The sequence below is a fragment of the Ammospiza nelsoni genome, chromosome 7, assembly GCF_027579445.1.
Source record: "Ammospiza nelsoni isolate bAmmNel1 chromosome 7, bAmmNel1.pri, whole genome shotgun sequence".
In the NCBI taxonomy this organism is placed as follows: domain Eukaryota; kingdom Metazoa; phylum Chordata; class Aves; order Passeriformes; family Passerellidae; genus Ammospiza; species Ammospiza nelsoni.
This window is the reverse complement of record NC_080639.1, coordinates 20342750-20367315: the sequence shown is the minus strand read 5'-3', so window position 1 is coordinate 20367315 and position 24566 is coordinate 20342750. Positions and strand designations below refer to the sequence as shown.

At 36.9% G+C, this 24566-nt stretch overlaps 1 protein-coding gene across 1 annotated transcript in view; it reads left to right on the top strand.

Annotated features, from left to right (window-relative positions):
• Window positions 1-24566, top strand: part of MYO3B (myosin IIIB) — a 193368-nt gene that overhangs the window by 134969 nt on the left and 33833 nt on the right. The window contains exons 33-35 of the mRNA XM_059475789.1: window positions 7853-7973; window positions 14888-14951; window positions 15835-15973. Of these exons, the coding sequence (XP_059331772.1) occupies window positions 7853-7973; window positions 14888-14951; window positions 15835-15973 (324 nt within the window). The remainder of the gene's footprint in view (window positions 1-7852; window positions 7974-14887; window positions 14952-15834; window positions 15974-24566) is intronic.

The window sequence follows — 24566 nt, the reverse complement described above, 5'->3', positions numbered from 1 at the left end:
TTGTTCTCAAACCATTCTCATGTATTAAAAAAAATCAACAAAGTAAATTTGTTGATTTTTGTGTTGTCTAGTTGGCTACTCTGAAATTAAGCATTACTGTGACTTTCAGGGGAAAAGAGAATGCCATTCTAGTTACCAAAAGGAACAGAATATCATTAGGATCAAATAATAATTTGTAGCTTTGCATATGTGCTGCTATGTAAAATCATGAAGCTCTAGGATTAAATGCAGTATATTCTATTGAACGGAAGAAAATTTTTCTTGTGTTAGCAACAAGCACCAAAGGATTGCACAAGTACTCTCTCTCATTCTTCCTTTCCTTTATGTTATCATTTTCAGTTATTTTCATGATAGTGCAGAGAGAAGATCTTAAAGTATCCCCCTGCCACTATTTCCTGGAGTATTTGCTACCTTTACAAGTATATACATACCTGAATTTTGATTACAACAGCCTGTTGTTGAAGAAAGGAAAGTGAAACTGTTAACCCATGACAGTCTCACTATTAGCAGCTCCTTAAGATGAGAGCTACCTCAGGTGCAATAGGAAGCTTGTGTGTAGCATTATCACTTGGATGCTGCAGGGGACATTCTCACTTAGAGTTTTATCCAGTCAGAATTTTAGCTCTTGAGAGAAGGCACTGATGTATTCTGCTCTTAGCACACATGGGAGACATTCAGAGCTCTGTTGCTTCCTGCCATCTTTTAAATACTGTGTTAAACATGGCAGAGCAGAGGCAGTGGGAGTCAATTGGAACTCTGTTGAGCCCTCTGGACCTAATGCTGGAGGAATGTTACTAGTACTCTTCTCTCCAACACACACAGTGTTTTCCTTCGTAACCTGGCACTTGACTGTTTCAGTAATCAGCCTAGGTGAATAAACATTAGGGACTACAGGGTTAAGAGTGACACAGTGAACCTTTGTATTAATTAGGCTGGCTGCTCTTCCTGTCTTTGGTACTGTAGTAGAATGGGAATAGTAATAGTAATAACAATAACAGCAATAATGATAGTAATGCTCAACACTTTTCTCTCTGCCTTTGGAAACCTATATTAGGACTTCTTATTTGAAAATATTTCTTGTGCAGGTTTTCTCTTCTCAATATGCTAATTATTCTGTTTCAAATCAAAGCTTATGCTTGCTAATCATGACCATTTTCCAGGTTTTACAATACACTGACAGTTTTTGTGTTGTTTACATAACATTACACAGTCCAAGTGCCTGGTGACATGGAGACAAAAGGTACTTTAAATCTCTCCCTTCTCTGCACATCTTATAGTGTGGGGGTAGTTCAAGCCAGCTTTCTAGTAAAATGGAGTACAGTCATTTTTGTATTTTTTTTAAAGAGCCATTTCAGGCAGTGGGATAAATTGTTTGCATTCGTCATCCACATTAGCAAAACCATATAATTAAACTATATGTACTTGCCTCTCCTTTCCCTCCCCCCTGCCCCGCTCAAGCAGGCCTTGGAATTTAGGAAGCATTTGGCTTACATGTTTCTACAGAACAGCGCATATTGAAATTTGTTTTCCTTTCATCTCTTTCCCAATAAAAGCAGCCGCTCAGCTTATCCCTTTAGCTTCCTCAGAACTTCCTTTCAGAATTCCCGATCTATTACAGCACATTCACATACCAGAAACAAGATGCCTTTTCATGCTGTCAACCTTTTTCATCTGAAATGTAAATTAATTCTTGCTGGTACGCTTTGACAGAGATCAAAGTAGGGGTATTAACCTTATTGGGCCTTCTCCTCATCAGAATCAGTTCCAAAGACTGCAAGGGTAGTGTTAGGAGGCCAGTCTTCACTGTTATCTATGGCCCTCCTCCAGGCAGTCCTCTGCCTACAAGTCAGCATTTCAAAGGCGCTGATTTCTTTTGTAAATGACCTTATCATTACTTTAAACTGTGTGAAAAATGATTTGCCTGAATAATTCTTGCAGGATTATCCTGCTCATTTTAATTGTGGGGGGACTTCATTCAGGTTCCAGGATATTGTTTAAGTGGTTTTGACAGCAAGTGATCATAGCCTGATAAAAAGGAGGAACACAGCTCCTGATTGGAAACCTCTTGACTTGTTCAGATTGTTCATTTCTTGCGAGTCAGTCTTTGAGGTAGGCTGCATTTGCATTTTAAAAATAAACAGATGCCTTTCAAATACATGAGCTGGTGGTCTGGAGATCTCTGTGGGCCCGGCAGTTCACTATCCATTGAAGAAATGTTGGAAGAAAAAACAAACTTAGAAAAAAAACAACGCTCACAATATACATGAGGATAAAATTCCTGAGTGTATTATATTACAAGAAAAAAAGTCATTATTTCAGATGGGGGGAAATCCTCACTAGGAAACAAAATATTAGTGAATTTAAATTAAATGGGAAAGAAACAGCTACCCTACTTCAGCATATCTACCTCTCAGGTTCTCAGAATATAGAGATGTTATTAGACTCATTGCTAAAATGGTACACAGGATAAACAAGACCTTTCCTTCTACTTCAGTTGCACTTTCTCAAACTGTGTGGGTTAGAAAATGCTACTTTTTAACTCAGAAACAAATTGTAAAGGATGATTTTGTGTTAAGTGTTTGAGTTGACAATACTTTGCATTTCTGAGTATTTCTTTGTAATTGGAATTTACAGTGTTTCAGTTCACATGAGAGGGCAATACAATTCAATTCTACATGAGGGAAAAATACGTTGTCAAAGATTTTTAAAAATTATTTTCCAGATTCACAGCTAGTTTAAATCAGTGTATGTCCACTGAGTCATCTGACTGAAATATTGCTTCATTTATTTACCTCACATGTAAGTCTCATAAAATGTTTATTTTAGAATAATTAGAATTTAGAATTTAAAGCAACAGATAATACAATTATGAAAGTATGTTTTCTAGTTATGATAGCATGTATTTCCATGCAGTGTGACTTGTCCCAAAAGACTTAAGGGGGGATTTTAATCTGGTTATTTTATTTGTGAACTGACAATGCCAAATGCCAAATGAGTGGTGCATGCAATTCATTTAGATCTGAGGTGACATCACTGAATTTGTTTTAATTAGGTCCACTTTAGCCATCTGGAATATACTGTGCAGCTCTGGTCAAGAGTGAGTTTAACTATGCTTCCAGAGGTGAAAGGCAAACGACTAATCCACTGAGCCACCATCTCCTCCTCCAACACGTGCTCGCACACTCACCATATGTCATACTGTAGTAGAAAGTTCTTTATCAAGAACTCTACATTTGGGCTCTTTTCCTTAAGTAAGAAGTGATGGCTGTTCAGAAGGAAGCACCCCTTGTAAATTGCTTTCTTTCTGTAACTTCTGCTGATGAAGTGTTGCTTACATATCTCTAACTGTACTTCTGGCCAAATTTATTCCCTTTTAATAAAAAAGAGGGACAGAGAACAGCTGCAGTTTACTGGTTTACATTTATAATAAATGTAAGATTTTAATAAAAGCATTGTCTTTGGGACTTGCAGCAGCAAAAATATAATGTTAGTTTCAGTAGAAGACAAGGAAGTATTTTTTGCATATTTATTCCAATATTTATTCATCTATTTGTATTACTATGTATATGTGTGTGTGTGTACATGCACTCAGCTAATACCATTGTATAGGTGTAAGAATTACACAAGTAAAATCTTCCAAAAACTTCTAAGCACTTTAAAATATATCAACAACTGTTTTCTTTAAAATTTTCTTGAAAACGACTCCTAAGTAGCAAATCCATTTTCCTATTTTTTTATCAGTAGCTTTCCTTTTTCTAACTACCTTTTCAGTGTAAAAAAACATTGAAGACATGTCTCTCCTAATGGCAGCTGTACTGATTTATCATATTATCCTAATTTCCCAGTCAGGGTAAACCAGACTAGTTTGTACAGGCTGCACAGCTCTGGTTAACTTTACTCTCCCATCTCGTTGTGTCCTGTACTAGCTTACAGCATCCAGTAATTCTTCATGTTTAGTATGTCTCTAATGCTCATATGCAGGGAGCATTTTAGAAAAGTGAGAAGGCCTTGTAGTTTTATATTCCATCCCCATCTCTGAGCTAAGCTCTGTCAATCTCCAAATGTCTTATTTTTCTTCTGATTTTGAGGAGAAAAGAATGGAGACTATTCTTACTGGATTTCATGCTAAAATCAGGAAGGGACAATGTACAATAAAATCTCTTCCTTTTCTTTTCTGATATTGCCAGAATTTCATAGTCATCTTCACTTTTTTATTTGACCAAGTCTCAAGATCAGAGACTGTGGTACATGGTGGTTACAGCACCAAGCCTGACAAAGCTCAAGAAGCATATGGACAGTGCTCTCAGGCACATGATATGACCTTTGAGGATGGTCCTGTGCTGAGGCAGGAGTTGAACTTGATGATCCTTGTTGGTCCCTTCCAACTCAGCACATTCTGTGATTCTGTGGATTCCAGGTCCAAGTGTTGATGTGCATCAGTGGCACCAACTTTGATGACAGCTTTAGTGAGTCTTGCTAGTAGTCACTGTTAATGATAGTTACTGCTTGGACATGAGAATTCATAACTTCCTTCTCATAAACTTCTGCTGGAGACCTTAGCAGTTTTTTTCTGCTGTTAAACATGCATCACCCAATATCCATCTAGAGAAGTGAAAGAGAGGAAGTATTCATGGCACCCAACAAAGGATGTGACTCTATGCCATCTACTGCTCATTAGCATTAATTTGGCATGGAGTGAATAATCAGATTCGTGGGCTCTAATTTCTCTCTGATGCTGTTAGTTAAGTTGCTGAATGCTCTTTTAACTAGACAAATTAAGAAAGTGATGTGTTGTTCCTAGGAAATCAACTACCTTCTCTTTAGCAAGCATTAGCTTTCACTTCTAAGTTGCTGTTATATGCTATTTTAGGTGATGTTAGAGAGTAAAAATGTGTATGTGTAGAAAAAGTCTGTTTCACATGATTTTTTAATGACTGAGAATTAATCCTTCTACTGTTTTAAAACTACTTCATCTCCTTTCTTTATAGTTCTCATAGACCTGTGATTGTTTAGCTTTGATCTTTTTACACTGTGCTTCACAATTTGCTCTGTAATTCTATATTTCCTGTGGGATCCAGAAGGCAAATGCCTGGACTTTTCCTATCTGGAATTGTGCATTATTGTATGTAGTGTATATTGCCTTGGTATTTAGACCTTAAAAGTTTTAAACTGCAAGATGCCACATCTCAGACTCCCTGAAGTAAATAGATTCTTGGTTTGCTAGGTGCTGAAACTGACAGAAAACTCTTAGTGTGAAAAATGATCAGTACAAGAAGTAAAAATTCATGTCCTAATTTGTGGCACATAAAGCATTTAACACCAAGTTACTAATAGAAGTGTTAAAATTAAGTTCAGTTCCTATGTTGCTTGTCAGATCCTGTCATCTTTGGCTATGTAAAGATTAGGGTTAAAGCTACTGTTGCTGTTTGGAAAGTTTGGAATATAGACTGAATAAGGTGAAAATGAGGTGACAGCTGGTAATCATTCTTCTTCAATGATGCAGTGATTGTTCATGGAGCAGTAGCAACATGAGTCTGCTAATTTCACACTCTTTGAGCCAAGTGCTTAGTGTCAAAACCAGCACCAGTCAGTAATGCAAATTGCTGTGATGGAGCAGCTTCCCAGCCTCTTAGACTGCCCCAGTAGAATTCTCTGCATATGTATTTCTTTTGAAGCATTATAGACCCTGTTAATAAATGTTGAAAAGATGCAGGCCTACTTGTGCTTGATGAAGCTTTTGAGAGTCTTAAAAAAGTTTGTTTACCCTGTACTTCAGTTGTTCCAGGAGTCAAAAGTAGGAAAAATACAGCTATTTACCTTTCAAATTCAAGGTAATTTGGAAGAAAGTTAGAAACCATCTTGTGGGAAGAGGAGTTGATTTTGAAAATACCTATGAAAACAGAAGATAGGGCAAAAACTGTGTTTATTAAGTCAGATATAGCAGATTTTTACACAGTGGATGGGGCAAAGACCAAAATGGTTATATGGACATTAGTAAGAATCTCTGACAAAAAGAAAAACAGTATTTAAATATAAAATCACAGGAATTATCAGGGTTGATTACACATACAAAGAAGTACAAAAAGGTACGAAGGATAAAAGTGAAGATTATCTTATCAGTTCATTTGTTTCAGTGCTTCTTTATAGTAGTTCATGGAGTGATTGCCACTCAGCATGTTTCAGCTGCAGAGAGGTGGCTGCTGGCCAGCTGTCTCTGCAGCTGATAGCAGAGTGGGATCTTGGCTGGTCAGTAGGGGATTGTTAAGGATTGGAAGCCTGACCACATGGGACAAGTGAGAGCTTGCCTCATCTCTGCCAGATAGGAGGCTTTCCTAGTTGGGAGTATCAAGGGTGGTAAGTTCCTCAAGCCTCAGGATACCTGAGCTCTGTATTTGGTTCAACACCTCAGCAGGTCAAACTTCTGTCATGAGTTCTGTAAAGTGAATGGTTGTTTATTTTCATAACCTCTCATTAAAAGGCAACTTTTGTTGCTTCTTATCCCAGAAACCTCAGTGCTTTCATAAGAAAATCAGAAGTGTGAGATACAGAGAAATCTTGTTAATCTTCTGATCAGTTTCTCCGTTCCTCAATTTATTCAGTATTTGTCCTACATCCTGATTTCCTTCAGCAATCTACAGTGTTGATCCTGATCCTACATGAGATTGCCTTAGACCTCATTTCTGTGCCTATCTGTGCCTTTAGTATGTAACCCTGGACCCCAATGGGAGGGCTGCTCTTCTTCTTTGGGTATTTAATCTTCAGAATTACTCTGGTTTATGTGCATTTAGTGTGCATAAAAGCTTGTCCTGGACAGGAAACATTTTTAAGAAAATCCTATCTCCTCAGCTTAGTTCCACTATTCTTTTACATACTGTCTCACTGTTAAAACTGCAGTCCTGCTGGACTAAGCTGGACACAGCTCCTTTCTCTCACAGCCCTCAGCCTTATTCAGCTTGTTGTACACTGAAACAATGGCATTGATACTGTAGTTACTTTTTCATTATTAAGTCCTTTCTCCCCTTAGCTATTTCTACTTAAAATAATGCTTGAAATAAACCCTACAAAATCAAATCTTAAATTTTGTGAGTTTATATTGCAGCCATTTTAGTCCTTTTTCCTAAGTGCAGTATGCATCATTATCTTTGGTTTGTGCTGGAGCTTTATTACTGTTCACAGGTGTAAAGAATGCAAGTTAGAACTATAGAAATAATTATGGTATTCAGGTACCCAAACCCAGAGACAATCTATGGAAATAAAGGATGTAGCTGTCCTCAAAATGTTATTAATTGTCATTTTATTTACCATATCATTCCGCTATGATTTTTTTTCTTTTTTTAGGAATGGTATAAATTCTAATGTCTATAAATTTTTTCCCTGATTTTATGAGAGGCATTTTAAACGTTTTATCGTGGTTACAGTTAATTTAAAAAATAGGAGAAGACAAACTGAATATATCTGTCCCTGGCTCTGCACCCTATTGTCCCACAGTAAAAGAAAGCTAAGCTTCTGGTTTTGTAAAATTATGACTAAATCGAAGGGAAGTTGTGATTAAAGAAGTTATTTTGGGAGTGATTTTATTTTAATACATTCTGAGTTGGATTAATGTTTAAATTAGATGCATTATTTTTTTGAGGCCTGTTTTCCTTGCCTGGACTGTGCCAAGTGGTCAACAGTGAGAGTGTAAGGCCCTGTAGAATGTCTGGGTGTTGGTAGCATTGCAAACATGGGGGTCACTCCTGTGGGCTGCTAAGTGTTCCTGTACACAAATTCAGTAAAAGCTGGGGACATTCAGGTCTGCACTGCAGAGCCAGTTTCAGTTTATGCAAAATCTTCCTGATTCAATGTTTTTTAGCTTTTAGGGGATATATTGTTCGTAAAAACTATGCAAGATTGAAAACCAGCGCTGAGTGTGTAGCAGATCCTCAGCTTACAAGCAGCTGCTCTACTTCTGATTTTGGTTGTGAAGAAGACTGGTAAGTTGAATCCTTTACTATCTGTTCTTTAACAAAAGTGATTTCCCACGCAATAAGATCTGAAAGGAGCAGATTTGTCATCATGATTCAGCCAGCTCTTATAAATCTGCCATATTCTGAGGGTGACCACGTGTAGGTTAGCAAGTTCTCCCTCCAGCTTAGTCATCTCAGTGATCTCCCAATTAGTGGAAATGTGCTGTTTGCTCTGGATTGCTCTCCTGGTTTTGTGCACTTCTTGTAAGTACCTAGAATACTGCAGATTGCAGACAGAACTGCAAGTGCTCAGCATTTCAGCATTCACTGCAGTGCATGTTATTAAATGTCCAAGAGAAGAAAGTTACTCTTCTGTGCCTAAAAAGCTCCTTGCAGACCAGCAATGAGACAGGGAAAAGAGCTGTCAAGAGCAGATGGACACTTTCTGTCACTGACAGAAAGCCTAGGAGTGCTGTAAACCATGCTGGTGCTCTCTTTCTTGAAGAGAAGAGGTATTTTACCACTTAAAGCAATGGGGTCACTCCAGACAAATCTTCCTGTGACACTTGCTTAGTTATGAGAGGCAAAAGGGATCTGTTACGTTTGAGTCACCAGCATTGTTCTAGGGCGGGTGGCTGGGTTTGCAGGACTAATCCCTTTCATTAGTTTCAGTGACTGAGGGTTATGAGATCTCTCCTGCTGAAGCCATTCTGGAGAAGTTAACAGTTATTTCTTTTTCCATGTATGCTCATAGCATTGACTTTTGTTAACTTCCCTATGTACATTAAGATGTTTAGCCACCAAACTGACACTGAAATCAGTGTCTAAATGCATTTAGATATCCGACCTGAAAATGTCCATGTAAAATAGATTGGCAATTCAGGTCTTGCACCCAGTCCTGGTTGCAGTTTACAGTCAGATAGATAAATATCTTTTGCCTGGAGTTGGGAAAGTGCCATTACTGCTGGCAGTTCCTAATTACAGAGAGATTAAAAGAGCAACAGTCTGGTGCTCTTTTAAAGATCTGTGTAAAAGCTGAGTTATACTGTTATATGTAAAGCACTCAGTTTTACTAAGTCATGAATTTCAAAGTGTTTAGAAGAAATGAATACTTTAAAAAAATTAATTCAGGAGAAGAAATTGAATCTCTACACCTAGTTCATGCTCTTCAGTCAGTGAATGCAGGACATAAGCAAACTGAAGCTAATAAATGACATGGCTTTCTAATTAAATGCACACATTTGTTCATTTAGTATTACATGTAAAATGTTTCATGCATTTATATGCTTGACTTGGTTATCAAGTTAAATGCAAAGCTGATGTCATAGGTAACTAAGGATGCATTGAGAGTTGGCAAGTATCTCTGATTGGAGTAGAAATAGATAATGTAAATGTTAGCAGGGAAGTGGCTTTGTCTGATTGAAAAAATGTTTTTCCATCAGTTTCACAAATCTGTGGAAGTGCCTGTGACTCCTGCTGAAACAGGATCCTGGGAATAATTGTGTACCTGGGAAGCTGATGCTAAGTTTTAATTATTCCCCAAAAACCATGCATGTATGAAACACTTGTATGAAACACTTGCCAAGCCTGTTCCTGCCATCATCAGCCACTGAGAGGCCTGCATGTCATCAAGGAACTGAATCACAATCAAACCTTGAAAGGGGCAGTTATTTTATAGTCAAACATGATCAAGACATGAGTAAAACATGGCTCAAATGAGGAAAGTAGAAGCCTTTCTGAGCCATTTTTACAACAGCTGAATAGCTGATTTACCATTCTGTATAGAGCTGAATAGGCAGCAGAAAAGGGAGGAGTGTGATGGGATATCCTGTTTCACAAAGAGAGCACAGACACCAACCTTACTTAATGCCTGCCCCCATTTTGCAATTGATCATTGCAGAAATAAAAAATGCTGTATTTTGCAATGGCATAGCTAAAATTTCAAGTTAGTGTTAGGGATCTTCTGAGCTAATTAGGAATAATTTATGGAGAAGTGAGAAGTAATTTTCTTAAACATCATGTGATTTGAACTTGTTAGATTGACATGTCTTTAGTGAATATATTTTTCATAAATTTTCTTGCTTAGCAGGATAATCTACAGTTCAGTGACTAAGGACCTTAATCTATGCTACCGTGTTCATCTTCTTGTTCAGACAGAGCTGTCATTCTTAAATATCTTTAAATCCCTTTAGAACCCCATCAAAGTATCTGTAACCTTCGTGTTCCACCATGATCATCTTTTCCATTTCCTTCCCAAATGAAAATTGTTTTAAGTAATACTGATTTGATACTTCCCCTGGGAAACACTTACTATATTGTTAATTTTTTTTTCCTAGCTCACTGTACTATAGCTCATTGGCTGCTAAACATCACAATATAAGTTAGCTACATGTACACATGTGCCATCATGCTGTGTTGTGTAGAAGGCACTGTTTCCTCATAGTGACTTTCTTATCAGTTGGGTCTTGTATCCCTTGCTCCTTGGTTTCCTTTGGAGCTCTGTGTGTTAAGAGTAGCAGATACTGGACATCAACACCAGTTCACACTCTTGAACTGAGTTCATTGTGGTTTTTTTTCCCTTGTATCTTTCTCTTTTTACCTATTTTGTGTCATGTCCAGGCTTTAGTCAGTTTTGGTTCTCAAAACCATTATTTTTAGTAATGACATTCACATGAGCCTTGTAGAACCAAGATTGTATAATAGTCTGTACAAAGCTACACAGGCACACCAACTTAGATGTTTAAAAAATTATAGATAAAGAATAATTATCAGCATTTTTCTACAGGAAGTATGTGTGTGAAAGTCAGGTTCTGGAAATGGGTCTATTTCTGCTCTCTAATGGCTTGACTGATGAAGCAGAATCTGATTAGTAAATTTGTATCAGTACTAAGGGAGTGGTGGTACAAGGGTTTGAGAGGGTAAGATTGAAATTAGAAGCAGTTACATGAAATGTAATAAACTGCAATATGAAAGTCAATAGTGCAAAAATCTACATTGGAAGGTGTACTAGCAGTGAGGATACATCAACTCACGTGCGCATCATAGCATTTTGTCATCACTGCCGAGACTTGGTTAAGGTACTATATTAGAGACTGCCCTTGAAGAAAATTAGCAAGTCCTTTGGCAGCAAAAATGATCACATATCTCTGTAAACCATGGTAAAGGAAGATGTCTAAGAAAGATGAAAAACTAAGGGTCATATGGTATTATTTCTCCTGTCATGAAAGGCTGATGTGAAAACAAACTGTTCTCTGTTGAGAATCAAGAGAGAAATAATGGGCTTGTATTGCAGCGCAAGAATGTTAGGTTAGACATCAAGAAATACTAATGGTAAGTTGAGTTAAACCCAGTGTAGGTTACCTTGGAGAGTTTTGGCAGCTCCACCACTGCAGGTTTTTAAAATCAAGTTAAGCAAATATATGGGGGAAAAAAATAGATGCAGCTGATTTTTCTCTGAAAATGGGCGTGACTTAGATGATTTGTCAAAATTTTTTTATGATTTGTAAACACATAGTGACTTCTTGAACTGTAACATTTCTGAGCCAGTGGGTTTGGCATTGCAAGCCAGCTTTTATGGCATCGTAGTGCCGCCAGCTGTTGCTGCATCAGTATGGGAAGTAAGTATAGAGATGGATCTAGAGGAATTCTCCACGTTTGCTTTACTTGCAGTGGCATTGTTGCTGTGCCTGAAGAATGAGTGAGGTTCATTTCTCAATGGTTTGCTACAGTTGGAGGCCCATTGAAATAGCACAAAATGTGGATTTACCTGCATGGGCACTGGTGGATTAGCGCATAATCACAGTATCCTGTGTATCACTGAGAGATTAAACATGATTTCAGTCACATGAGCACAAATTCATTTGCAAACTGGTTTCATGTGAATTCTCCTGTTTCCTATAAAAGCTCCTCTGCTTTTGCTGCGGTTTCTTTGACTTGATCTGCAGCCTTCGTCTCACTAAAGTGAGGTTCGCTCTGTCAGTCAACAACAAAACTTTCCAAGAATTCTTTTGATTAAAACAAAAAGAAAAATAATCACTATGTTGATGTGCTTCTATTCTTCATGGAGAGCTGATTTAAAGGGTCACATCTCTACATTTTAAACCTTTTTTTTTTCAGAATATTCAGAAGAATGCCATTGGGTCTTGGTAATTTATTCCCTTACACCTTTCCCATACTTTCTCCTTGGATGATTTCAGTTTTCATCAAGATCACATTGCAAGATCACAATTTCTTGTATAAGGCATCTTTTGAATGTTAATTTTCATTTCTTTCTACAAGATAAGCTGGTATAAAGGCATTCTGGTTTCCTTTAATAGCTTCACTTTCCTATTTTTAATCATAGCAAACATTGAGATTATTGCTTGTGCTGAAAATAGGAAGTCTACAATCCTTGTGGCATGCAGTAGAATCCATGGGCCTGATTCTGATGTCATGTGAGCTTCTAATTACTTTACTGTTCGTAAGTTTAGTTACTCAGGACTTTCAAAGGTGTAGATGGGAATTAGGGCACAGTTTTCTAGTGTCATCTAGTTTTTTGCTCCTTCCCACCCCTTTGGAATTTTTCATCTACCCATGCTGGAAGGATTGAAGTTTTTCTATTCCATAAAATATTGGTTTTGCAAAATGAACTGTATTGTTTCTAGTAGAATACCCAGTAGTGTTTCTAACATTTTCCAAAGCATTTAAATAACGAAAGTGAAAGGCATTACTAATACTGGTAATGGCCAGAGTAACTCCAAAACATGGTATTTTTTCTCCAGCATAAGTTAATCTCCATTACTAGATTTATGTTGCTATAGTTCAACTGCTTTCAGTGCTAAGGATAGTGAGTCTGTACACTATACAGATGTGTAGACAGACCTTAAGAATCAATGTTTCTTTCTTTTTCCAATGTTTCTTGCTAGTGGAGTGATTTATAGCCAGCCTGTATGTGAAGACTGAGGCGTATTACAGCTCAGTAGCTGAACAGTCAGCAGCAGATTGTTGAGTTGCCTGACTGAAACCAGGCTCATGAACCCAGATCTGCAGCTGATTCCACGTTTTCAGAAGCATTCCCTGCCAGTTTGATGTTGTGGTGGGCTGAGCTTGGCTGGCTGCCAGGTGTCCACCAAGCTGTTCTGCCATTCCCCATCTTGTCAGGACAAGGGAAGAAAAATGCAATGGGAAGCTCCTGAGTAACAACTAGAACTCAAGTGCATACTTCTGGTAGCAACAGTAATTCTGTGGAAGGTTGGGCTCCATTGCAGCAAATACAACCCGATTTAGGATTGTTTTAATCAGAAACAATGCATCACTGGGATTCTGACAGAGAGTTGGAGTTTAGGGGCTTCCAAATTCCAGAGGCTGATTTTTGCTAACTTAAGCTTTACAGAAGAGAAGTTGCTGATTTTTGTCTTTGTGCTTTAACAATTATATAAGGTCCTAGCTGTGCAAGGTTGTGTATTTTTTTAGTAGAAGACAAAGATTGTTTTCGTGCTGCTTATTTAGATCCAGATCCAAGCCACTCCAAAATCTGAATATTTAAATTTATATGATGATTCAGTCTGGTTTTGGCATTGCAGGCCATTTGCAACATACTAATCTGACAGCAAATGTTGATTTTGACATCCACCAAATTGGTATTTGAGGATTATTAATAATTTTTACCTTGTATTTGATTTATTTTCAGAAATACTGGGGAAAAGGGGAGTGCACCATCTCAAAAATGCTTGAGGAAATTTTGGGCAAAAGTGGCAGGTTATCTAACCAGTGACACTAAATAAATTATTATCTAAATAATATATATACAAGATAAATAGTAATAAAGAACTTTACAGATAATATAGTATATGCACAAATGCAGTGTAAAATACAGTCCTAGACATATGTTTTACTTTCTACTTTAAGAAGTGTGCCAGTACTAAATGATAATGCATTTCTAAAATGGACCCCTTCCTTTCCTCCAAGGAAAACACAAGTTTAAATTCAATTTACATTTTAGGGCAAATGTTTTTCTTCTCTTTCTTTGTGTCAAAGAATAAAGGGGGACTTAAATTCCCCTTATCTGACATGCAAGTCAAAAGTTCCCTCACAAAATTGAAACATTACAGAAAGATGAATGTTTACCATGTTTATGAACTTCATTCAGTTTTGACAATGAAAAAGTCTTTGTTTGAATCCCAGTTCGAGGACCATGAGCATACCAAATAATTTCTATGAGCCTCAAATTTTTTAATCTACTAAATGAAATTGGTAGCAATTTCTTTGGTGTTGCATAGCTGGAGATTCTGAAACAAGTTCTGTCTGGATGGACTTTACTGTTGAAGAAATCCATTGACTTCAAAGGGCTGAAAATGAGGATCACGGCCTGCAGAAGGTTTTTATGTTACTTTAATCAGCATTAATGAAGTAGGAGTTGGCCTTTAATATTTTTATGGAGACATAATGTGATGGTAAAATAGTAACAGATATAGCCAAAGAATCTTAATACATCTTACTTCTTGCTCTGTCTTTAACCCACATGGCTTTAGGAGAGCACATGTGTTTCACTTCTTGCTCATCCATCAGATTTCGAGTGTCTAAGTTTGAATTGTGTGAAAGTAGCTTTTCACAGCCCTGGAAAAAAAAATTAATATAAAATCTTAGCAAATTAATACATTACTTCAATTTCATTAAATTCTTGTAAACTCATTTTACACATCTGCACAGACACACAAATTTTTAATGACAAATTCATTGCTTATAACCTGTTGCTGTATTTAACAGTATGCACTTTCTTATAAGAGGAAATGGGACTGGTCTGGGTTTTTTTTTTTCTGAATGGGTTGTATGTGCACATTTAGAAATTGGGGGAGGGAGAAAAGGGAAAATCAACAAAAAAAGTGTGTATGCCAGTAAACCTTTTATAAGAGTGAAGAAATTACAATATTTAAACTAAATTTTTTCTTTTTCTTCGCTTTTAGGCAGCAAACCAGTAACCAGTCTTCTCATGTGGTGCCTGATTTTCTTGACAAACAAACTAAAAAGGTACTACTAAGTTTATATTCTAAAACAACATCCCATTATAACTTCAAATTCCTGATTCCACAGTTCTGCAATGTGTTCATGTCTGCTTGGCATAACCATCTGAACATGAAACCGTTAGTGATGTTTTGAAGTCTTTGAGACAAAAGCCTGCTTGCTAAGAACTTTAGTTCTGTAGAGAGACAGGGAGGTACAGTGAATAAGAGAATCAAAAGGCTGGAAATTTGCTGCTGAGAATAAATGCTAGCTGCTCCCTGAGGTGATTTGTCTGTGCACTTCACTTTCTACAGATGTTAGAGACTCTTTTTTAGTAAGGACCTGAGGTTCTTTGGTAGCACTTTGATATCCTGCTTGAATTCAATATGTGAAATGGAGGAGTCGCTCTGTGACTTGGAGCACAGCATAGTCTTTGAAGTCTGATCCAATTTTTGCTGCTTACCATTTGATGTTGAAAGGATGAAATGGAGAAAATGTACAGTTTTTGCCAGTAACTCTGCTGAGCATATGTAAGATTAAAAAAACAAAATCCCTTGGATGATGTACTTAGAAATGTTAAGCAGATTAATACCTTCCTATAGCTTTTTCTAAAGATACAAATTAACTATGAGAGGAAATCAGCATACAGTGCATGCTATGATTTAACTGCATGAGGAAAGGGGATAAATAAGTTAAATGGAAAAAAGTAAACAAATGTTTGTGACACGGGTGCTAAGTCGGTGTTGCTGAAAGCCACAAGAATCTTGTGTAACTTAAATCTAGCATTAGATGCTTCAGAGAGTCTTGGAAAATAACAAGTTGCTCTCTATGAGATCACAGCTGTAAGTTATCATAAGCAAGTGGAATCAATACATTTCTTATGTGCCTAAACCAGCATTCTTTATTCCAGAATAATTTGGATGAGATTTCTGCTTCTCCATTTATTCTAAAACATTCATTTGAAACGAATGATTCGCAATCAATTAGCCAATCCCAGACAGTTGCAGACCATCAGTTGTCAGGTCTCTTGACAACCTGTAAAAAAGGAGGTAAGAAATATATAAAAGTAGCAGAGATGTTTTGTTTACTGCTTATAAGCCACAAGTTGCCAGCATGTAACTTGCTTTATATATTGATGAGATCATTTAACAATTCGTTGAAAGGCAGAAACATAATAGAAAAACTTTCTTCTCTACACTTTCACTCTCGAAATATAAAAAAGCCCTTAAGTCTCTGTATTACAGAGGCAAAAGTAAAATGATTTTTAAAATACACTTTCTGTTAAAAGTGTCATTACTAATCTCAAAATACCCTTTTAATGAAATCAAATCTACCTTCAAGAGCTTCAGCTTTCCTTTGCCTTCCAACCTCAGAAGTCAAAGACAGAAATGAAATCTCTCCTGTTGGGCAGAATGAAAGATGACTGGTTCGTTCACACACAGAGATTCAGTCAGCAGCACAGGAACATCGGCAATACTTCTACAATCATTGCAGTGCAATTTTTTAAATTTTTATTTGCTGTTATGTTCAGCAAGAGTTTCAAAACTTAAAGTAAAATATTTTGACATGTTTAAAATTTTACCTGGTTTATCTTTAGATATTCCAGGAAATCATTACTTATCAGAATACTTTTCTCTTATCATGGGTTTTATAATCATCCTATCTTTGCAAATCCATGAATGCAGACTTTATTACTAGACTGTAGAATAACTCTCACAGTTTAACATGAAGTAGATTGATAATGTGATATCTGTAACCAGAGCCAAAATGTATATGATAGTAAATTAATTTCTAGATTAATACTGAAAATTAGTTGTTTATAATGTCATGCTATTAATTAACATTACTGTTTGTTTATTTATTTAATGGGACACCTTTCATCTCCTAAATCTACAAATATTTATCTGCATAATTAAACTCCAATCCTGCAATTTATGTGTTTAAATTTTACAGAGTTCAGTAAAACGATTTTCAATGTTTAATTTCAATGTTCAATGTTTAATTTTCAATGTTTTACCTTTTCAATGTAAAGGTAAGATAGGTATTTATAGGCAACTTGTTCTGTTAATTCAATGGTTTTCTCTTTTTAAACAGGTATAATGTGCTTTCCATGCTAAAAAGTGAATAGTATTTAAACAGAGCAGATTGAGAAATCCATTCTTCCCTCCTCATGTATTTCAGTCCATATTGGTTTTGAATCCATAGTGTGGAACTGCAGGGAAAGTTTGCATTGCTATCTTAAATTATTGCATGTTAAATAATAAACCTGTCAAGCAGAAATATCTTCATTGCAGCAAATCCTCTTGAGGGAAGCAGTCAGGGCCCAAATCCATCATCTTTACTCTCACTGCATATTGTATGTTACCTTGCAACTGGTCTCCTTGAAATCTAAGACCTCGTGTCTGAGGTAAAACAATTAGAGTAAGACTGGCAGAATTACACCCTTAGCAAACATAATTCAAAACCCTTACTCAGTAATCTAGAGTGTCTTCAAAAATGTGAAATGATAGAAGAATAAAATTTGAAGAGGAGATAAATGCAACATTGATCTGAACTATTGAAGAGACATCTATATTTAAATGAATTAGCATGCAAATGCAGAGAAGTAAGGAGTTTCCTAGATAAGCATGAAAATATGCAGATAGATGATCATATAAATCACACTTCAGTGAGTAACTATTAAGAAGTAAACCTGGTGAGGAATAATAACTTCTTTGAGTGCTTTTAAAAGCACGGCTTGCATTCAGAGATGCAGATGCTTTCACCTGGTGCTCGGTCTGTATTCATCTGTAGTGTATGAAGTACACTTTTAAGCAGGTAGTATTCCTACACCTACTGTGAAAACAAAGTGAAATAGGAAATATCTCTTTGGAACAAGAAAGCATGTATAAAAATATGTGAGCTTTACAGTGTCGGGTGATACCACATAAGCTGCTATTCACGCTAAAAAGCTGCCCAGTATATAGTCCAAACAATGCAAAGACTGTTATTTTTCATAGTGAAAAATTTTTCAGCAATGTTAGAGACTGGTTTTTAGTTCTCTGTAAGTTACATTACAGACAGCACTAGTCTGCCAGCTTGGTGGTGCTTGGACCTGAAATACAAAGGCCAGTGGGAAAGGGAATGTGACAGGTTTCTGCTCTGGTCCATGACCCAGTTATGAAGCAGTGTTGGTGTTTGCTTAAGGAATAAGACTGTATGCAGGCTTAAGCACAAAAGGAAGGACAGGCTGCTTATTTGTCTTGAGGCCTTCGTAGGTGAGGTCTAGTTCAGTCAAGAGGGGACAGAACACAAAAGGACAAAATGGTTGATATCACTTTGCGTGTTTTTGCATTAATCGAGCGGTCTGTTCTCTCATATCTTATCTGGCTGTCTAATAGCACGGGCTGCCTGTTCTTAATAACAGATTGGCAAAGGAAGAATAGAGAAGGATACTTCCACAAAAATCATGCAAAGACTATACTCTGTAATTAATACAGAGACAAAAGCCTCTTTTTCACATCAAAAGCCTTCTCACTGGGTCATAGAAAGACTGAACAGTATGGCCAAACTGCAAGCACAGCTAGTGCATGCCTGTGTGCCTGTGCTGTGGTTCTGTAGAGTCACAGGGACTGGCTTTACCCTGCACAGACATTCCCCTGCACTCTGCCAGAGCACTAGGGCAAGACCAGTAGAAATGCTGAGGATTCCCTCCAACATTTCTGCTGTACACAGAGCCTGGGCAGAGAGTCCAGTCATTAGTAACAATTAAGTCAGAAGTTAATTATTCTAGTCACAATATAGAACTGAAGGAATCGAAATAATATAATCTCCAGAGGCCAAGTAGTGGTATTCTCATAGATGAGATAGAAAATGAGGATGTTTGAAATTATTAATGAAGAGTGCTTCATAGGGAATTGACCAATGTAACTTTGCTTCAAAGGTAAATGTGACAGATTTTCTGAGATGCAAAGGAAATACGTTTGCAAAAGGAAAGCTAATAGTATCTCTGCATTGACCAAACGATGATGTATTTTTTTTGCTTAGCACAGACATTTTGAACAAGTGAGAAAATACACAGAGAGCCTCTGGCCGTGGACATTCTCTCGTGGGAGAACAATGTGACTTATGGATATGTTCAGTTTATGCCTTACACCCTACATTGCAATGCTGAAACTTTGTGAAAAGTAGAGAAATTTGCCATGATTCTGCGAGGTCTGGAAGTATAGTCTTCAGTGTTTTCTATAGCCACAGTCTGAGGCAGTGAATAGTCCATTTCAGTACAGCCTTTGATTTTAGATTCTTTAATCTTTTATATTTTCAAAACTAGTGGAAATTAGGGCTTGGCATGTTTCAGGCTGGAGTCCCATTAGTCAGTGACCCATTTTTAATGTTTTTCTTGCAATTTGTTTTTGTTTTTTTTTTTAATGTTGATAATTTTATCTCTTCCTTTCTGGTAAACCAATCATAAAATGGGATTTGGTGAATTAGCTGTGCTATGTTTGGAGAAATATATGAAGTCACTGGGTTTTGCACTGATGAAGGACAAGCAGATAATTAAATATGTCAAGTTAGTGCTTGATGGGGAGGCAAGCTGCTGCCCAACTTGCCCACTGTGGACAAGTTTTGGTAGGGGCATTGGAGACATTATTCCCAAAATGTTACTCTGTGGTTGTCATCACACAGATGATATTTACAGGTTCATCATCCTAAACAAGAAATTAAAAATAATGATGACTTCATTAGAAGTTCAGACTTAACTCCAGTTTTAAAGAAGTGATCCAACTTTAATGCTAAGAGGTATGATCATGTTAAAATACCCAAGCCAAAAAGAACAGTGGCTTGGTTGTTTGATCTTTGCTTCAGAGTACAGTTTTCTTGGTGCCAGACTTTATCATTGAAAATACTTTAAACTGCCTCAATCCAAAGCACTGTCTTGATTCAATGTCTTGTGCTTGCAAGTGAAAGGTGCTTAAATATAGAGAAGTATGTTATACTGCATGGTGGTTTAATTTTGTAGTAGAGTTTTAACTCTGGTCTCATTTCATTCTTATTTTTACATTTTTTGAAAAAATGTTAATGACTGTGGCAAAGCAATAATCAGTAGCGACTTGGAAATGGAGGCACTTTTTATGCTTGTATTCACAGAAATTCAATATCCCAGCATGACTGTGATATCATAGTATTTGAGTAAAGAACAGGAAGTATCTCACACCAAATGTGGTATCAAGATCTGGGTGTGCCTTGTAACAAAAGATGCCACTTCACTTTGTGCAAATAGAGAGAGATCAATCCAAGCCATTCAGCTGTTTGTGTAACTCAGCTTCCTATTTGATTTCATTATAACAAACCTTCCTTTCTAAGTAAAAACAAAACCACTACTACATATGTACTGTGAAATACTGCATGAACTTTCAACTGGTTTTCACTGGCAGAGGGGATGATGTTGACACATAATGCCATTCCTTTCAGAATCCTATCACTCAGGAATTTAAAGGAAGGATTTTGTAATCTATTTAGAATTACTTTTGGTTGTTTAAACAGGACTTTCGTTTCATCATTTTTAAGCTCTCCACTGAGACTAATCTTACACTGAGGGAATATAAATCATGAAAAACTTGACCATAGTCAGTAAAATCATAACAGTGAGCAGAATCGAGTCTCTTGGTTATAAAAAATTGACATGAAAAGTTTTCTACATATCTGTGGTTTAGGGGAGTTTGGGACAAAAGGGTGTGGAGTGTGTCCTATGAGGAGCAGCTGAGGGAGCTGGGATGTTTAGCCTGGAGGAGGCTCGGGGGGATTTTATCACTCTCTACAACTCGCTGGAAGGAGGGTGTAGCTGGGGGGGTGCAGGCTCTTCTCCCAGGTAACCAGCGACAGGACAAGAGGTTATAGTTTTAAGCTGTGCCAGCAAAGGTTTATGTTGGACATGAAGAAGAATTTCTTCACAGCAAGTGATTAAACATAGGAATGGACTGCCCAGGAGAGTGGTGGAGTCACTGTCCCTGGAGGTGTTTAAGGAAAAGACTGAATGTGGTACTCAATGCTATGGTCTAGTTGACCAGGTGGTGTTCAGTCATAGGTTGGACTCAATCTCAGAGGTCTTTTCCAACCTAGTTGATTCTATGGTTGTGTTTCTATCATTATAGGAAAGGATAATCACCTTTCTAGGCTTGTGAGGCTGCATGGTTATGCATGCAGATGGATGCTTTTGGGGAGCCTGGTACTGTACATTGCATTGCACATGGTGAGACCGTAGGAGGGACCATCACCTCCCACCCAGTGGAAACCCTGAATTTTTGCTTTCTGGAAGTATGCAGGAGCCTTTCAGCTTCACTAGCCATTAGGGTGAGAAACAGTACTCATTTTCAGGATTTCAGTTCTTTACCATATAATTCAGTGGGAATTTAGAAAATCTAACTGCAAACATAAGTGACATCCGTTGCACTTCTCTCGGCCTTATGTAAATTTTTCAGCTGAGACTTGCAGTGATGATGTTTGCATTCTGAACGGATTCACCCATCAATGGTTTCTGTTAAATCTTTTGCTACTCTGTAATGGCATGATATGCTGCCTGAATTTTGTCAAAGTATCAGACCAACAAATCTGAAAAGAAATTGGCTGTTCATAAATCTTTCTTTACTGCACAGCTTCTTAATTGTTTTTTCCCCTCCAACAGGCAAAGACACAAACAGTGGCAAGTGATAAATACAAGCTTTGATTTGTTAAACACATGTTAGCTCTATGTTTAGCCCTAGGCAGTGAATTTCATTATAGACTGGTTTACTTCTGGATTGGTTATTGTGATTGCTTCCAATGCGAAAAGATTTGACCTGCAGCCATGACTGATTAGTATCAGAGGTGAGAGATAAAATAAGATGCAAGTAAACTGCAGAGATAAATTGCAACACAGTTCTCCAGAGACAACTCAGTACTTGTTCTATGTAAAACAAGTTGAAATTCAGCTTGTAATGACTACATTGTGATGAAAATGGATTCCAGAACTCTCTCGTTGAAATATGAAAAATACAATAAGAAATCCAAGAAATTTAATGAAGTTGAATAATAAGTACATGATAATGCTGTGCCAAAACACTGTAGGTTTTAATAGAGGTTCAATTTTTCCTTTTAACACGTAATGTTCACTGATCCAAGCTGCTGTTCACCTGTTCTTTCTCTTCATTTTCCATCCACAATATACAGGTTTGTTTGAATACTTCTTTTTGTTGTATCTTTGTGAGTAGTTAAGTTTTTTGTCATGCAGCACTTCACTATCCTGTTGTTATTGTTTGAAAATTCTTTTAAGTATTCCCTATCAGTCTTATTTTTGTTACTTTGCCACAGTTTGTAGTGCTCTGAATCAGCAGCGTATCTCAGATGACTGATGTACTCTGGCACATAATGTTGCTCCTAATTCATTACTTTTCTGTTTCTGGAAGAACACACCATTTTTTCTGAGTAAACTTGTTTAGCGTTAGTACAGCAAAAATAACTCTAATAATATTTTCACAATGGCTTTTTTTTTTTTTTTGCAAATTGCAGAATTTTTAAACTTTTTCTCACATCAGAAAACATCAGAAAATTTTAGATAATTTCTTTATTTCTGGGTATTTTGTAAGAAAAAGGCTAAGACCATTAATTGTTTGCTTTTATAGAGCTGTTATTTAATCTGCTAGCTGTATGTTACCAAACAATCTCTCAATGTTTGCTGGTATTTAAAAATCTGAATTCACTCTATTGAATTCCCCACAACTGAGTAGTAATAGCTGGATTTCACATCTTTCTAGAAGACACTGCATCTTTTCACAAATTATTTTTATAGTTCTTCATAGATACTGTGAAGAGATAACATGCTAGTAAAAGCAGTAACATAATTAATGTGATGTTGCAGAATGTTACATGAGGTGTGTGGGATAGCTCAGAAAGTACCATAACAAATTAACTTCTAATGTATTTTGTACAGGTTTGGATCTTTTTCCTCTCTACTAAATTTATTATTCTAGTGGATTGTGATTAGCTGCTGAAAATCATATACAGCTTAGTAGAAGCCCTAACCATGGCATATAAAATGCATGGTTGACCAATGCAAACAAAAAAACCTAAAATACTGAAACAACTCTGACAAGTACAGGATAGATACTGAGGATAAAATGTTTGTAACCACATATGTGAAGATGTAGATACTACAAGTTACTCATAGATACGGTTTGATAAATAGATATTCCATTCACTAAATCATGAACTGGTTCTGAGGCATTTGGGTGGAAAAAAAATTGCCTTACATGACCTCTTCATTAGCTCTGCTCATGACAATGATTGTATTACTTCTCTCTACTCACTGGAAGTATTTTGTATTTCAGTTCTCTCATGGATAGCCTCAGATGATTCTAATGATTATGCTGAGTAAAGCAATAGCCAATAGTAGCTTCTTGCAGTTAATTGGGAGCTTACAAAGCTCCCTTCTGACCCCAGGTGAGGATAATCTTTCTTGAGGCTCTTCCTTGCCTATGGAGAGAATTCCAGGAAGTAGTTGCTGTGCTCAAGTGTTGGCAGTACAGCAGAAAAGTAATGTCACACCCCCACCTTCCTGGCTTATAACACCTTTCCCCTGAGGGAAGGTCAGAGTACCAAAGTCACAGGAAGTATTGTTACTGATGCCAGTGGGAAAAAGAGAAGCTGCTTTCCTTTGTGTGGTCAGGCAGGCAACAAGCATATCTTAATCATAACACAACATGTGTAAAAGAAAGGTTTTATGAATTCTAATATTTCTTTTCCTAAAAATACCTCAGTACCTGTTCTTTGGCCTTAAGGCTTATCCTGCCTTGTACATGTGAAAACAAGAAGCACAACTGTGTAATTACTAAGTACTGTCTCTTGCTTGTCAGGTTGTTCTGCCATACCAGGCTAAATCTGACAGGGAGAATGCAGATGTAACTAACAAGCTGAATAGCAGTAAGAATACCCATGAAGATTTGATAATCTTTAATATTGATATTTTATATATCTTTAATATATCCTTCTTCATCTGACTGTCTTACATTTTGTTGGGAATCAAATATAGATAATGCATGTGATTACCTGGTACTAAAACGTTGGAAAGCTGTGCCAGCTCTTTACCTTCAGTTACAACCAGTTTTTGTCCTAGGAGGAGCTTCTTCAATTCTTTGTCTGTGGCTTTGTGAGTGTAGTGCTATTCTTGGGACTCCATCACACCAATGTGCTTATGTTGCATCCTGCACACACACAAAAGTTACATTCGAAATAGGGAAAAAATATTACATTGTTCCAGCCTCTTTTTGTAGTTCTGGGATTTGCAAACACCAAAAATGCCCTGCAGCAAAGTGGTGCAATTGTTTTTTCTACATTCTTTTAATGTTGTTCTTTACTGCATATTCTTAGTCACAATAAAGAGCATGACTATCAAATGAATAACAGCAAGCTTGTCAGTTTTAAAGGGCTTACTTGGAAAGAAAAAAAACAAACCAACAAGTAAGTTTGCTGCAGGTCTAAAAAAAGCTAATTTTAGTAGCAGCATAGATAGGTGGAGTTTCAAAAATTAAGAACAACTAGTTGCCATAGTTAAAAATTGGTAAAAGGGCTACTTGTGTAACACAAATCTTTGACCTGTTGATTTGTTTTCAGAGACAGGAGAATTCAGGT